The following is a 14,017-nucleotide window of genomic DNA, read 5'->3' as shown; positions in this document are numbered from 1 at the left end:
TCCTAGTGGGGACATGTGGCTCCTTAAGGAGCCGAGTGAGGATTCATCCGCCGCTGAAAATAGTCCCCAACTAATGTTCTATTTCCTCCTCTATTTGTACTTAAATTTAAATATATAAATTTACATGTTTAGTTGATAATGTGAAAGTCTTCCAGTTCACTATGAACCAGATGTTTTGATTTTGAAAAAACAAACTTTGAGGGAGATTTAACAGAACAAGTCGTTAGTGATGATGATGATGATGATGAAGAGCAGGCATGACTGACCTCAGTCAACCTTCTGTGTTTGTCATCGTCATCATCATCACGTTGCCCCAGAGCATGCTGGGAGGTTTTGCCGTCATGTGGATTCAACTTATTTCAAAATAAGAGCGCACCGAAAATCAAGATAGCTTCATCAATAATAAACAGACTCAAAGACTTTTGTTTTTGTTTTAACATTATATTTATTTAATTACATCAAATATGAAAAACACATCCACGGTTTTCTGATCTCACAACTGAAACTTAAGATCCATTAAGAGTCTTATGTGGATCAACAGTTTATTTAATAAATCATGTATTTCACATTAAGAACCGGTCAGATCAGATCCCAGAGGTGGAATGTTCCAGGAGCAAAGCATCATGGGAAGAGGACCGGTTACGTTAATGTTCATGTGACCAAAACAACGATAATCATCATCAGTCGTGTTTTCAAGGTTTTCTTTCCTCCTGATGAACTTTAATCTGTACAGAACTCATGATGTCATCAGAGACCAGAGAGACGAGCTCCGTCCACGTCATGACGTCATCATTTAAAGAGGGGGGGGGCTATGTTGTTTTGAGAGTGTGTGTGTGTGTGTGTGTGTCACTGCTCGCTCTGCTGTGTGTCTGTGATGGTGGACACGGCTCCTTGTCCTTTGCTGACGTCACTGATACAGGCCCACAGACCGTCCATGGACTCCTTCCACAGCGTCACCTGCAGAGAGAGAAGCCGTCAGAGCAGGTGGAGCAGGTGGAGCATCAGTCTAGATTAAACTCAAAGGATCCACAGGCGCTCGCTTCCTTTGAGTCTATGAATATGACATATGAGTTTATAGATGATTATAATCTCTCCTCTCAGTGGAGGTTAGTTTATGGAGTTTACTACGTTTCACTCGTCGTCTTCTTGATTCTTCAGTTCATTTAGTTTGTTCTTCTTCTGGTGTTTCAGATAATAAAGTAGCAAACAGGATGTTGACCACTAACTTCTCCACTAGCTCAACTCCTTGTTGTCTCCTCCACTAGCTCAACTCCTTGTTGTCTCCTCCACTATCTCAACTCCTTAGCTCCTTGTTGTCTCCTCCACTATCTCAACTCCTTGTTGTCTCCTCCACTATCTCAACTCCTTGTTGTCTCCTCCACTATCTCAACTCCTTAGCTCCTTGTTGTCTCCTCCACTATCTCAACTCCTTAGCTCCTTGTTGTCTCCTCCACTATCTCAACTCCTTAGCTCCTTGTTGTCTCCTCCACTATCTCAACTCCTTAGCTCCTTGTTGTCTCCTCCACTATCTCAACTCCTTGTTGTCTCCTCTACTATCTCAACTCCTTGTTGTCTCATCCACTATCTCAACTCCTTAGCTCCTTGTTGTCTCCTCCACTATCTCAACTCCTTAGCTCCTTGTTGTCTCCTCCACTATCTCAACTCCTTGTTGTCTCCTCCACTATCTCAACTCCTTGTTGTCTCCTCCACTATCTCAACTCCTTGTTGTCTCCTCCACTATCTCAACTCCTTGTTGTCTCCTCCACTATCTCAACTCCTTGTTGTCTCCTCCACTATCTTAACTCCTTGTTGTCCCCTCCACTATCTTAACTCCTTGTTGTCTCCTCCACTATCTCAACTCCTTGTTGTCTCCTCCACTATCTTAACTCCTTGTTGTCTCCTCCACTATCTTAACTCCTTGTTGTCTCCTCCACTATCTCAACTCCTTGTTGTCTCCTCCACTATCTCAACTCCTTAGCTCCTTGTTGTCTCCTCCACTATCTCAACTCCTTAGCTCCTTGTTGTCTCCTCCATTATCTCAACTCCTTAGCTCCTTGTTGTCTCCTCCACTATCTCGACTCCTTCGTTTACCTTGTCGTCTCCTCCACTACCTGGACTCCTTTGAGTACCTTGTTGTCTCCTCCACTAACTTAACTCCTTGACTCCTTTGTGTACCTTGTTGTCTCCTCCACTAACTTAACTCCTTGACTCCTTCGTGTACCCTGTTGTCTCCTCCACTAACTTAACTCCTTGACTCCTTCGTGTACCCTGTTGTCTCCTCCACTAACTTAACTCCTTGACTCCTTCGTGTACCCTGTTGTCTCCTCCACTACCTTGACTCCTTTGTGTACCTTGTTGTCTCCTCCAGACACAGCGAGGATGTTCCCGGTGATGGACCAGCTGACGTGCCAAACCACGTCGTTGAACTTGTGCAGCAGTTTGGCCGTCCAGGTGTTTCCCGCCGGGTCGTCACACGTCCAGATGAACACGCGTCCGTCCTACAGGAAAGGAGACGAGGAAACACAAAATGTCACCTCACCGTTTGTTCATCAGCACTCCGGTACTTTATTTTGAAGGGTCACTTCAGTAGCTCAGTCTGGACTCTTTCTTCTTCTTCGTGTGTTTGAGAAGGAGACACAGTGAACGGTGTTTTAGATACGGAGGGTGCGTTTGTAAATATCCACCCTGAGCTCCGGAGAACACTGTGACCGGACTCTGTGCTCTCTGGCTCCACCTGGTGGTTCAGGTCTAACCCTCTCGCCACGGACTGAAGCTCAGGCGAGTCTCACCTGAGAGCAGCTGGCGATGGTGCTGGTGGGGAGACCGATGGACGGAGCCCAGCCGACGTCCCTCACCCAATCACTGTGAGCCTCCAGCTTCTGGTCCTCCTTCCACTGACCGTCCTCCTCCCTGCAGACAAGCGGAGACAGCTGATCAGCTGCTGGAAGCCTCGAGTTCACTAAAACCCCCGATGAGTCGGCGCCAAGTGAAACTTACTTCCAGAGCTTCACCAGGTTGTCACAGCCTCCGGAGACGAAGCGCTTCACGCAGTTTGGTTTCTGACCCGACGGCTGATCGATGAGGCTCCCGGGAACGACGGCCGGAGCCCAACTCACCGCGTTACAGCCGATCTGAGAGAAGAGAACCAGAGTTAACGCAGCCGTGGACCGGCACCAGGCGCACCGAAGACGTCCTCTCGGACTCACCGTGTGCGCGTTGCTGATCTTCTTCACGTCCCACTGCTGATCGCCGGTAAACGTGAGAAGAGAAATCGCTCCGTCTGAGCTGCCGCAGGCCAGGATCAGACCGAAGTCATACGGACCCCAGCAGACCGAGTTCACTGTGGAGACATGAGAGAGAGGACAACTCTCTGAAGCCGTCACCAAACACTAGATTTAACATGGAGGAAGAGACTCCAGCAGAAGGACCACACACACACACACACACACACACACACACACACACACACACACACACACACACACACACACACACACACACACACACACACACACACATCTCAGGACGTCACTGATGTTACTTCACCCACCGGAGGACTCGTGTCCACAGTATTCATACATCTTGTCCCAGGAGCCGTTCTCCTCCTTCCAGACGATGACTTTACGGTCGTAGGAGCAGGAGGCCAGAATGTTGCCGAACATGGGGTGAGCCCAGGCCACCTGCCACACGGGACCCTCGTGGCTGCAGAGACACAGAGACTCTAAAGTTAAGCTCTGACAGAGTCACAGAGGGAGAGCTCACGAGTGACGTCACTGTTACAGGCTAAAGACAGACAGATGAACTACTTATGAGTGTCTGCAGAGAGATTTAATGACTTGATGTTCATCTGTGTGAAGAGACTGAAGCTGCTGGTAGGGCAGTGTGTTGGTGGCTTCAATGGTTACGGGGGTTTTGGTGTTACGGGGGCTTTGGTGTTACGGGGGCTTTGGTGTTACGGGGGTTTTGGTGTTACGGGGGTTTTGGTGTTACGGGGGTTTTGGTGTTACGGGGGTTTTGGTGTTACGGGGGTTTTGGTGTTACGGGGGTTTTCATGTTACGGTGGTTTTGGTGTTACAGGGGTTTTGGTGTTACAGGGGTTTTGGTGTTACGGGGTTTTTGGTGTTACAGGGGTTTTAATGTTACGGGGGTTTTGGTGTTACGGGGGTTTTGGTGTTACGGGGGTTTTGGTGTTACGGGGGTTTTAATGTTACGGGGGTTTTAATGTTACGGGGGTTTTGGTGTTACGGGGGTTTTGGTGTTACGGGGGTTTTGGTGTTACGGGGGTCTCTTACCCTCTGAGGTCGGCCACCAGGATCTGTCCTCCGTTTCTGACGTCGAAGATCTTGACGGTGCGATCGGAGGAGCAGGTGGCGAGTCGAGTCCCGTAGTAATCCATCTGAGCATCGTGCTGCAAACAGACACACAACGTGAATATATACACACAACTAATAAATAACATCTGTTCTCTGCACAAGACAATCAGTATCTAGAAATGTACGTCACAGAAACAATAACAAAGGAACTCTTGAACACATTAAATAAAAATAAAAATAGTTAAATAAAAGAAAACAATAGAAACACATTCTGGAATCCAGGAGAACAAACAGACACAAGCAAACATGAAACATTTAGTTCATTAATCAATTTGAAATAACTGAACACTAAAGCAACAACAACAATAACAACAACAACTGCTTCTATTAATTATTGTAATATATTTGTTGTCACTTTGAGGTTTGGACCGTTACTCACTGGAACATAGTACTTTTTTGTGTGGAAGTAGTACTTTTACGTGGTGCCAATACTATCTTTACAGCATGGTATTAGTACTTATATTGGATAAGAATGTTTTCACTGTGGGGTAGTAGTACTTTAACTGTTACTGTGTGGTATTAGTACTTTTACTAAAACAACAGTATCTTTACAGCATGGTATTAGTAGTACTTTTACAGTTACAGGGTATTTCTAATTTGGAAGCAGTACTTTTACAAGAACAGAGTATATTTACAGTGAAGTATTAGTACATATACTGTAACAGAGTACTTTTACAGTGAGGTATTAGTACTTTAACTGTTACTGTGTACTACTACTAACATGAAACCTGCAGCCACGTCATAAAGTTGATCTGTACAGTGATGAGACGTTACGTCACTGACTATCATGTCTATATAGATATATATCTATATATAATATCTATACATACAAACAGTTAAAGGTGCTGAAGCTGTGTTAATAAACTGTCTCTTTAGCTTAATGCTAACGTTAGCTTCAGTGATCTGCTGGATAAAGATGAAACTAGAGAGGACTTACGACCATGTCCTCGTGAGACGTGTCCACCGTGTTGATCACAGAAACCTGAAGATCACAAACACACAAATCAGCGTGAAAACGACACAGAACTAAAGACTGCGACACATTGTAAGGAGTAGCTCTCATTAGCCTGTCAGCTAACGAGCTAACACGTCAGCAGCTAACAGTTAAACAACCGTTAGCACGTTAGCACGTTAGCACACAGCTCCACTAACAGCCTTAACTAAAGGTTATCAAACTCACCATGACTGCGGCTAAAGCACAACACTACACCGAGAAATGTTCCGCGTTTTACTGTGAATGAATAAACCAGCTTCTACAACCGCTCCGACGTGGCAACAAGAAGCCGCTTCCGGCCGCTTCCAACAAGACGTCCGACGACTGTTTGTACCGACAGGAAACACACACACGGTCAAACAAAGGTTCCGCTAAACGATCAAATGATAAATATAAATCTGTTTTTAATGTTTAACAAAGGTTAGTCTGCCAATATAAAGCCACATAAAATACAGAATAACATGACGGAGTATTCAAATGTTTTACTTGTGTCAAAGTAGTACTACTACAGAGTAAAAATACTCTATTAGAATCAGAATACTTAAAGTACACAGTGTTGATTTAGTATATTTTGTATTAACAATCTAACTCTGCAAAGTAATTAGTAACTGAACCTGTCAGATAAATGTAATGGAGTAAAAATAACAATATTTAGAGAGTAGCAGAGAATGGAAATACTCAAGGCAAGTAAAAGTACCTCAAACAAGTACAGAAGCCGAGTCTAAGTAAAAGTACATTGAACATGACTAAAGGGAAAAGTTAACTAATTATTACAATAATAATAATAATAATAATAATAATAATAATATTATTATTATTCTGAAATGGACCATTATGCCTGATGAGTGCTTTTACCTCTGGTAGTTTACATATATTTAAATGTTAATAGTTTTAGACTATTACATTTTGTATTTTTACACTGTGGTATTAGTACTTTAACTTCAGCAAAGTTAATTTAAGAATTTGAAATGTTTAATTAATGGCTAAGTCACTAAGAGAAAAGGGGGAAGAAAAATCTTAGTGGGTAGTAGTACTTTAACTTCAGTAAAGTACTAATACCACCCCCGGAAAAGAGACAAGACTGCAAATACAACTAAAATAGAAAAACACAAGTTTTTAGCAAAGGGAAAACATCTGTTTAGAGTACAACTAACGGCTGTTAATAATAATGATGATGTTAATATTAATATTAATAATAACAGCATTGATAATAATCTATTATTATTAATAATAGTAATAATTAATAATAATATAATTCAGCATCTTTCACAACACAGTTACAAAGTGCTATTAAATTCGTTTTAAACAGTTGACCGGGTGTGTGTGTGCGCGCGCGTGTGTGTGTGTGTGTGTGTGTGTGTGTGTGTGTGTGTGTGTGTGTGTGTGTGTCCACACGGAGGCGCTATAAACCCGCTTCTCCTTCGCGTCTATTTTTATCGGACCCTCGGAGTGTCGGGTTCCCCCCGCCGGTGCGCGTCTCTCTCCGGTGTTGCTTCTCCTCTCAGTCCGCTCCAGACTCGCCATGTTGTCGGGTTGAATCTCTCTTCTTTCATTATTATTGTTATTATTCTCATTAGAATAAGTCTCACGTAACAGTACCAGGATGTCCACTGTGTCCTTCCACATCTCCAACCTGTTGGACAAAATGACGTCAACCGACAAAGACTTTCGGTAAGAGAGAGTTCAGCTCGTGCGACACGTTTATTCCTGAGTCACTGTGAGGGTCACGTTATTTAAAAGTGTCTCTGTGGAGACAAGTACTACTCAAGAAGTTTACTACAGTAGAAGTAGTACTACCACCGTGTAGAAATACTCTGTTACAAGTAGAAATCTTACTTGAGTAAAAGTACAAAAGTATCAGCATCCAAATATACTTAAAGTACCAAAAGTACTCGTTATACAGAATCATTTAACTGGATTATAATTATTGATTCATTAATGAGTTTATTTAAGTGATCATTAAACTATTTATTTATTTATAATAATACATCAAAATGTATTAGTTCATTTTATTTTGTATTAATAATCTGTAACATTTGTGTTTGACTCTTTCTGTTTACTCTCAACTAACTGTGTGTGTGTGTGTGTGTGTGTGTGTGTGTGTGTGTGTGTGTGTGTGTATACCAGCTTCATGGCCACTAACGACCTGATGCTGGAGCTGCAGAAGGACAGCATCAAGCTGGACGAGGACAGCGAGAGGAAGGTGGTGACGATGCTGCTCAAACTGCTGGAGGACAAGAACGGGGAGGTCCAGAACCTGGCGGTGAAATGGTTTGTGTTCTTCACAATATGGAATATATAATATATATTATAATATATATTCATCTGTTCAGGGTTTGATCAGGAACAACGTCATTATAGAAATAACGTGTTGGTTGGAGATGCAAAAACATACAGAAGAAATAGAAAAAAATCAATAAACAATACCAGCATTACCTGCAATATTACCTGTAATATTACCTGTAATATTACCTGTAATAATACCTGTAATAATACCTGTAATAAGTAGTTTCTCAGACTGTGTCAGAGGTCGTGACGTACTGATGAAGATCAGATGATGATGACTGATGTAGTCGGTGGGTGCGTTTGATTTGCAGCCTGGCTCCTCTGGTGAGTAAAGTGAAGGAGCCTCAGGTGGAGACGATGGTGGACACGCTGTGTTCCAACATGACGTCAGACAAAGAGCCGCTGAGAGACATCTCCAGCATGGGACTGAAGACCGTGATCGCTGAGCTGCCTCTGTCTTCATCAGGTGACCTCATCATTTTTCTACTGCAGCAGAATAAAGAGACTTAATTCATATTCTAATTAATTTGCATATTGGTAGATTTTTACATTTAAATGGGACGGATTGTAAATAAGCTGAGAATGCATGTCAACCACGTTAAACCAAGTTAAAGTAATATAAAAATAAAAATATACTTTATTATTTTCACCAAAAACCAAACAACAACATAACTATAAGATATTGAGCTGATGATGACGTATTAAACCATTTCTGTCACTTATTCTCCTCAAATCACGTTTCTATCTTTGAAAAAATAAATACCTAGAAAATTATGAAGCATTTAATTATTTCCAGTGAGTTATATTTATCACTTAAAGTTATTTCTGGGCGCTGAATTCCTGAATAGTGATATTTCTGACTGCACTTGAAGGCAACAAAAACGTATCACTTGTGTGTTTTGTTGGGCTGTTTTAGAAAATCATCAAAACAGCGTGTGTTTTTGTTACATTTATGTTTTTTAGTTGCCAGGTCTGTTGCTGTTTTAACTTCCTTTTGGGTTCTTTATGCGGTTGCCAGGTTTGAGCCTGACGGTCAGTGTGTGTAAGAAGATCACCTCCCATCTGATTGGTGCCATGGGGAAAGACGTGTCGGTTCAGCTGGAGGCTCTGGACATCCTGTCGGACATGTTGGGAAGGTAACGACCAAAACATTATACCAGTCATGAGTCAGCATTTTTTCACTTCCTGTTCTGTTGTCACCTTTTCTCATAGTGTTTTAGTTTGATGTCTGAAACCAGGTCTGTGTTTAACACCAGCATTTAGTTGTCTGATTATAAAAAAGGCCAGTGAACGCCCCTCTGGTGAATCTTAGAGTGTAAATGAGACGACGAAACGTCCTCACCGTGACTGTGACCGCGGTGGAGTTCCTTTATAGACTAACGTGAAGTCACGTGACCGCGGTGGAGTTCCTTTATAGACTAACGTGAAGTCACGTGACCGCGGTGGAGTTCCTTTATAGACTAACGTGAAGTCACGTGACCGCGGTGGAGTTCCTTTATAGACTAACGTGAAGTCACGTGACCGCGGTGGAGTTCCTTTATAGACTAACGTGAAGTCATGTGACCGTGGTGGAGTTCCTTTATAGACTAACGTGAAGTCACGTGACCGCGGTGGAGTTCCTTAATAGACTAACGTGAAGTCACGTGACCGCGGTGGAGTTCCTTAATAGACTAACGTGAAGTCACGTGACCGTGGTGGAGTTCCTTTATAGACTAACGTGAAGTCACGTGACCGCGGTGGAGTTCCTTAATAGACTAACGTGAAGTCACGTGACCGCGGTGGAGTTCCTTAATAGACTAACGTGAAGTCACGTGACCGTGGTGGAGTTCCTTAATAGACTAACGTGAAGTCACGTGACCGCGGTGGAGTTCCTTTATAGACTGACGTGAAGTCGTGAGCATAACGTGAGCTGCTAGCAAAGACTGGAAAAGACTCTAGATTGATTGGTTGATTGATTGATTGATTAATTGATTGATTGGTTGATTGATTGATTGATTGATTGTACTTTTATTCTCCAGGCTGAGTGGTGCACTGGTCAGTTTTCACAGCTCTCTGCTCTCTAGTCTGCTGCCTCAGGTGAGAAACTGTAAATTGATTGATTGATTTAATTTTCACTGGAAAAGTACACAGAATAGCAGTAGTAGTATTTGTCATATTACTTTTTCATTCATCCATTCATCCATTCACCCACTCTTCCCTCTGACTCTCCGTCAGTTAACCAGCTCCAGGATGGCGGTAAGGAAGCGCTCCATCTTGGCTCTCGGCCACCTGGTGCCCTGCTGTAGCCCCGCCCTCTTCTCCCAGCTGACTGAACACCTGTTGACAGAGTTGGCCAAAGACCCGCCCACTTCGATGACGAGGACGTACATCCAGTGCCTAGCAACCATCAGCCGTCAGGGCGGCCATCGAGTCGGTGAGATCAGTAGCTGCGGTCATGTGACCATTTTAAAGTCGTGACATTAATCAGTTTTCATGCTGATTTATTTGTTCAGGTACTCTGTTCTCTACCTGTTCAGGTACTCTGTTCTCTACCTGTTCAGGTACTCTATTCACTACCTGTTCAGGTACTCTGTTCTCTACCTGTTCAGGTACTCTGTTCACTACCTGTTCAGGTACTCTGTTCACTACCTGTTCAGGTACTCTGTTCTCTACCTGTTCAGGTACTCTGTTCTCTACCTGTTCAGGTACTCTGTTCACTACCTGTTCAGGTACTCTGTTCACTACCTGTTCAGGTACTCTGTTCACTACCTGTTCAGGTACTCTGTTCTCTACCTGCTCAGGTACTCTGTTCACTACCTGCTCAGGTACTCTGTTCTCTACCTGTTCAGGTACTCTGTTCACTACCTGTTCAGGTACTCTGTTCTACCTGTTCAGGTACTCTGTTCTCTACCTGCTCAGGTACTCTGTTGGCAGATGTACATAATAGCTGTACATTCATTTAATTTTGTAATGTGTGTGTGTGTGTGTGTGTGTAGGTGAACATTTAGAGAAGCTGATCCCGATGGTGGTGAAGTTTATTGGTGTGGAGGACGACGAGCTGAGAGAGTATTGTTTCCAGGTCTTTGACGCCTTCATATGCAGGTATGTACACACACACACACACACACACACACACACACACTGTCCTTCATGTTGTGTCCATTGATTGACAGGTGTCCAAAGGAGATGTCCCCCCATATTGCCACGGTAACACAGCTTTGTCTTAAGTTCATGACATTTGACCCGAACTACAACTATGATGACGAGGAGGAGGAAGAAAACAGCATGGACATCGAGGAAGAGCTGGAGGAAGGTTCGTCTTCCTCTTTTGTTTCATTAGCATCTTTTATACTTCTGCTCTTCCTTTCCAAATACTACCGTTGTAGTAAAATGATGTAGTGGAGTTAAAAGTACAATGTGTACCTCTTAGATGTAGTACAATAAAAAGTACTTGTGTAAATGAATGTACTTCCTCTCAGAATCAGATGAAGAGTACAGTGATGACGATGATATGAGCTGGAAGGTGCGGCGCTCCTCCATCAAGTGTCTGGAGACGCTGATCAACACCCGCCGTGACCTCCTCCTCTCCTTCTACTCCTCCGTCTGTCCTGCTCTGCTCGCCCGGTTCAAGGAGCGCGAGGAGAACGTGAGGGCCGACGTCTTCGCCGCCTTTACGTCGCTGCTGAGACAAACGCGGGCGGGATCGAGTCGCCGGGGCCTCATGGCGTCCTCGGAGTCAACGGTGAGCAGAGAGGAAGAGGAGGAGGAGGAGGAGGAGCCAGGAGTCGTCATGCTGAAGAAACAGGTACAGGAGAACTACGAGTACAGGTGAAGTATATATATATATACTGTATATAAAGTCAATGATAAGTACAATAGAAACTAGTGTGTGTGTGTGTGTGTGTGTGTGTGTGTGTGTGTGTGTGTGTGTGTCCAGGTGCCTGTGATAGTGAAGGCTCTCCACAGACAGCTGAAGGAGAAGAACATCAAATCCCGACAGGGCTGCTTCAGTCTGCTCACTGAACTGAGTCACACTGTTCCTGGAGCTCTGGAGACGCACATACCTGCTCTGATACCTGGTACACACACACACACACACACACACACACACACACACACACATTTTCTCCTCACTCTTCTCTTATTTTTATCTCCTCCCTCCTTCTTTCCTTGTCCCTGCTACCTCCTCTCTCCTCTCTCCTTTCTCCTCACCCTCCCTCCCTCCTCCAGGCATCGTCTTCTCCCTGACAGACCGGTCCACCTCCTCCACCATGAGGATCGATGCTCTCTCCTTCTTCCATGTGCTCCTCCTCTCTCACCCTCCTCAAGCCTTTCAGCCACACATGCAGGTTCTTTAATAAAGACAAACATCTCTCCGTCTAACACTGGTCTCACTGAAGACTCACTATTCACCACAGACTTCGGGTTTTTACCTGTCTACCTGTCTGTCTACTTACCTGTCTACTTACCTACCTGTCTACCCACCTGTCTACCTACCCACCTGTCTACCTACCTGTCTAACTACCTACCTGTCTACCTACATACCTACCTACCTGCCTACCTACCTGTCTGTCTACCTACCTACCTGCCTACCTACCTGTCTACCTACCTGTCTACCTACCTTCCTGTCTACCTACCTGTCTACCTACCTGTCTACCTACCTTCCTGTCTACCTACCTGTCTGCTTACCTGTCTACCTACCTGCCTACCTACCTGTCTGCCTACCTGTCTACCTACCTACCTGCCTACCTACCTGTCTACCTACCTGTCTACCTGTCTATCTACCTGTCTACCTACCTGTCTACCTGTCTATCTACCTGTCTACCTACCTGTCTCCCTGTCTACGTACCTGTCTACCTGTCTACCTACCGGTCTACCTGCCTACCTGTCTACCTACCTGCCTACCTGTCTATCTGTCTACCTGTCTACCTACCTGCCTACCTACCTGTCTGTCTACCTACCTACCTCCTACCTACCTGTCTACCTACCTGTCTACCTACCTGCCTACCTGTCTATCTGTCTACCTGTCTACCTACCTACCTGCCTACCTACCTGTCTACCTGCCTACCTACCTGTCTACCTACCTGTCTATCTACCTGTCTACCTGTCTATCTACCTACCTACCTGTCTGTCTGTCTACCCAACTGTCTACCTGCCGGTCTAGTCCATCATTCAAAACTTTACTTAAGTCAAAGAACACAAGTATTATCATGAAAATATAGTTAAAGCACCAAAAGTTAAAGTACTAATTCTGCAAAATAATATATATATATATATTTTATGTTATTGTATTATAATTATTGATGCATTAATGATAGCTCATTTTGGTCACTTTATATACTGCTGGTAGTTTCATCTATAATAAGACATCATCATCATATGAGTTGATTAATAATCTGAATCTCCACAATGTAGTGGAATAGAAGTATAAAGTATCGTTAAATATAAAATACTCAAAGTAACATCTCTCCGTCACAGATGCCTTCAAACAGGTTCTGCCTTCTTCTCCTGGTCCCTGCAGGTTCTGCTGCCCCCGGTGGTGGCCTGTGTGGAGGACTCCTTCTATAAGATCACCTCGGAGGCTCTGCTCGTCGCCCAGCAGCTGGTCAGAGTGACGAGGCCGCCGGGGCAGAGCGCCACCGCGCCGGGATTCGACCCCAGACCGTTCGTCAGGGAGGTGTGAGGCTCTCCGATCTCTGCTGCTCTGCGTCTAACTCACTTAATATTTCCATTAATATGACAGCTGTGATATAACCCCCCCCCCCTCAGGTGTTTCCCGTCACCCTGAAGAGGCTGAAAGCCACCGACATCGACCAGGAAGTGAAGGAGAGGGCCATTTCCTGTATGGGTCACCTGGTATGTCACCTGGGCGACCACCTGGGGGCGGAGCTTCAGGGCGTGCTGTTGATCTTCCTGGAGAGGCTGAAGAACGAGATCACGAGACTCACGGCCGTCCGGAGCATCGCGCTCATCTCTGCTTCGCCGCTGAAGGTTCAGGATCCATCTCTCTGATCGATCGCTGTTTGAGTATTACTAGTGGTGTAGTATTCCCACAGGTGTGGTATTAGTACTTGTACTTGCAGTAAAGGATGTGAGTACTTCCTCCTCTCGTCCAGGTCGACCTGTCCTCCATCCTCCCGGAGACTCTGTCCGTTCTGGGATCTTTCTTGAGGAAGAACCAGCGAGTCCTGAAGCTCGCCACGCTGGCCTGTCTGACCGCTCTGGTCACGCACCACGCCGCCGGCATCAAACCCGCGGCGCTGGAGCCCGTCCTGAGCGAGCTGCCTGCTCTGGTGGACGAGAGCGACATGCACGTGTCACAGGTAGATCTATAGATCTGTAGATCTATGAATGTGTTATAGATGACACAATAATCAAGCTTCTG

At 44.6% G+C, this 14,017-nt stretch overlaps 2 protein-coding genes across 2 annotated transcripts in view; one reads left to right on the top strand and one right to left on the bottom strand.

Moving 5' to 3' along the window:
• Positions 1–523: 523 nt before the first annotated feature.
• sec13 (SEC13 homolog, nuclear pore and COPII coat complex component) lies at positions 524–5,692 on the bottom strand. Its single transcript, XM_068722277.1, has 9 exons — positions 5,554–5,692; positions 5,311–5,355; positions 4,293–4,408; positions 3,551–3,702; positions 3,207–3,340; positions 2,998–3,131; positions 2,790–2,910; positions 2,352–2,498; positions 524–957 (listed from the first exon to the last, which is right to left on the bottom strand). The coding sequence occupies exons 1-9, from the start codon at positions 5,554–5,556 to the stop codon at positions 847–849; spliced, it is 963 nt and encodes a 320-aa protein (XP_068578378.1). The 5' UTR covers positions 5,557–5,692; the 3' UTR covers positions 524–846.
• Positions 5,693–6,832: 1,140 nt separating this feature from the next.
• The window catches only part of cand2 (cullin-associated and neddylation-dissociated 2 (putative)), a 12,474-nt gene continuing 5,289 nt past the window's right edge, over positions 6,833–14,017 (top strand). The window contains exons 1-14 of the mRNA XM_068722274.1: positions 6,833–7,038; positions 7,495–7,638; positions 7,965–8,119; positions 8,672–8,789; positions 9,672–9,729; positions 9,868–10,066; positions 10,629–10,734; positions 10,806–10,945; positions 11,112–11,437; positions 11,570–11,711; positions 11,863–11,981; positions 13,154–13,309; positions 13,402–13,623; positions 13,749–13,955. Coding sequence (XP_068578375.1) covers positions 6,971–7,038; positions 7,495–7,638; positions 7,965–8,119; positions 8,672–8,789; positions 9,672–9,729; positions 9,868–10,066; positions 10,629–10,734; positions 10,806–10,945; positions 11,112–11,437; positions 11,570–11,711; positions 11,863–11,981; positions 13,154–13,309; positions 13,402–13,623; positions 13,749–13,955 — 2,160 coding nt within the window. The 5' untranslated portion in view covers positions 6,833–6,970. The remainder of the gene's footprint in view (positions 7,039–7,494; positions 7,639–7,964; positions 8,120–8,671; positions 8,790–9,671; positions 9,730–9,867; positions 10,067–10,628; positions 10,735–10,805; positions 10,946–11,111; positions 11,438–11,569; positions 11,712–11,862; positions 11,982–13,153; positions 13,310–13,401; positions 13,624–13,748; positions 13,956–14,017) is intronic.

This window comes from Cebidichthys violaceus, unplaced genomic scaffold (genome assembly GCF_023349555.1).
Source record: "Cebidichthys violaceus isolate CVI_PGR_0920_01 unplaced genomic scaffold, fCebVio1.0.p SCAF_29, whole genome shotgun sequence".
Classification (NCBI taxonomy): domain Eukaryota; kingdom Metazoa; phylum Chordata; class Actinopteri; order Perciformes; family Stichaeidae; genus Cebidichthys; species Cebidichthys violaceus.
Note: the sequence above shows the minus strand (reverse complement) of the source record. Positions and strands in the feature narration are given on the sequence as shown.

What these genes read in the sequence shown, in the direction of transcription:
- sec13 (XM_068722277.1), bottom strand. An exon ending in CGTCTCACGAGGACATGGTC is followed by an intron (nt 4,409 to 5,310) that starts GTAAGTCCTCTC and finishes GTCTGTTTGCAG; the next exon opens with CACGATGCTCAGATGGATTA. An exon ending in AACCTGGTGAAGCTCTGGAA is followed by an intron (nt 2,911 to 2,997) that starts GTAAGTTTCACT and finishes GCTTGTCTGCAG; the next exon opens with GGAGGAGGACGGTCAGTGGA.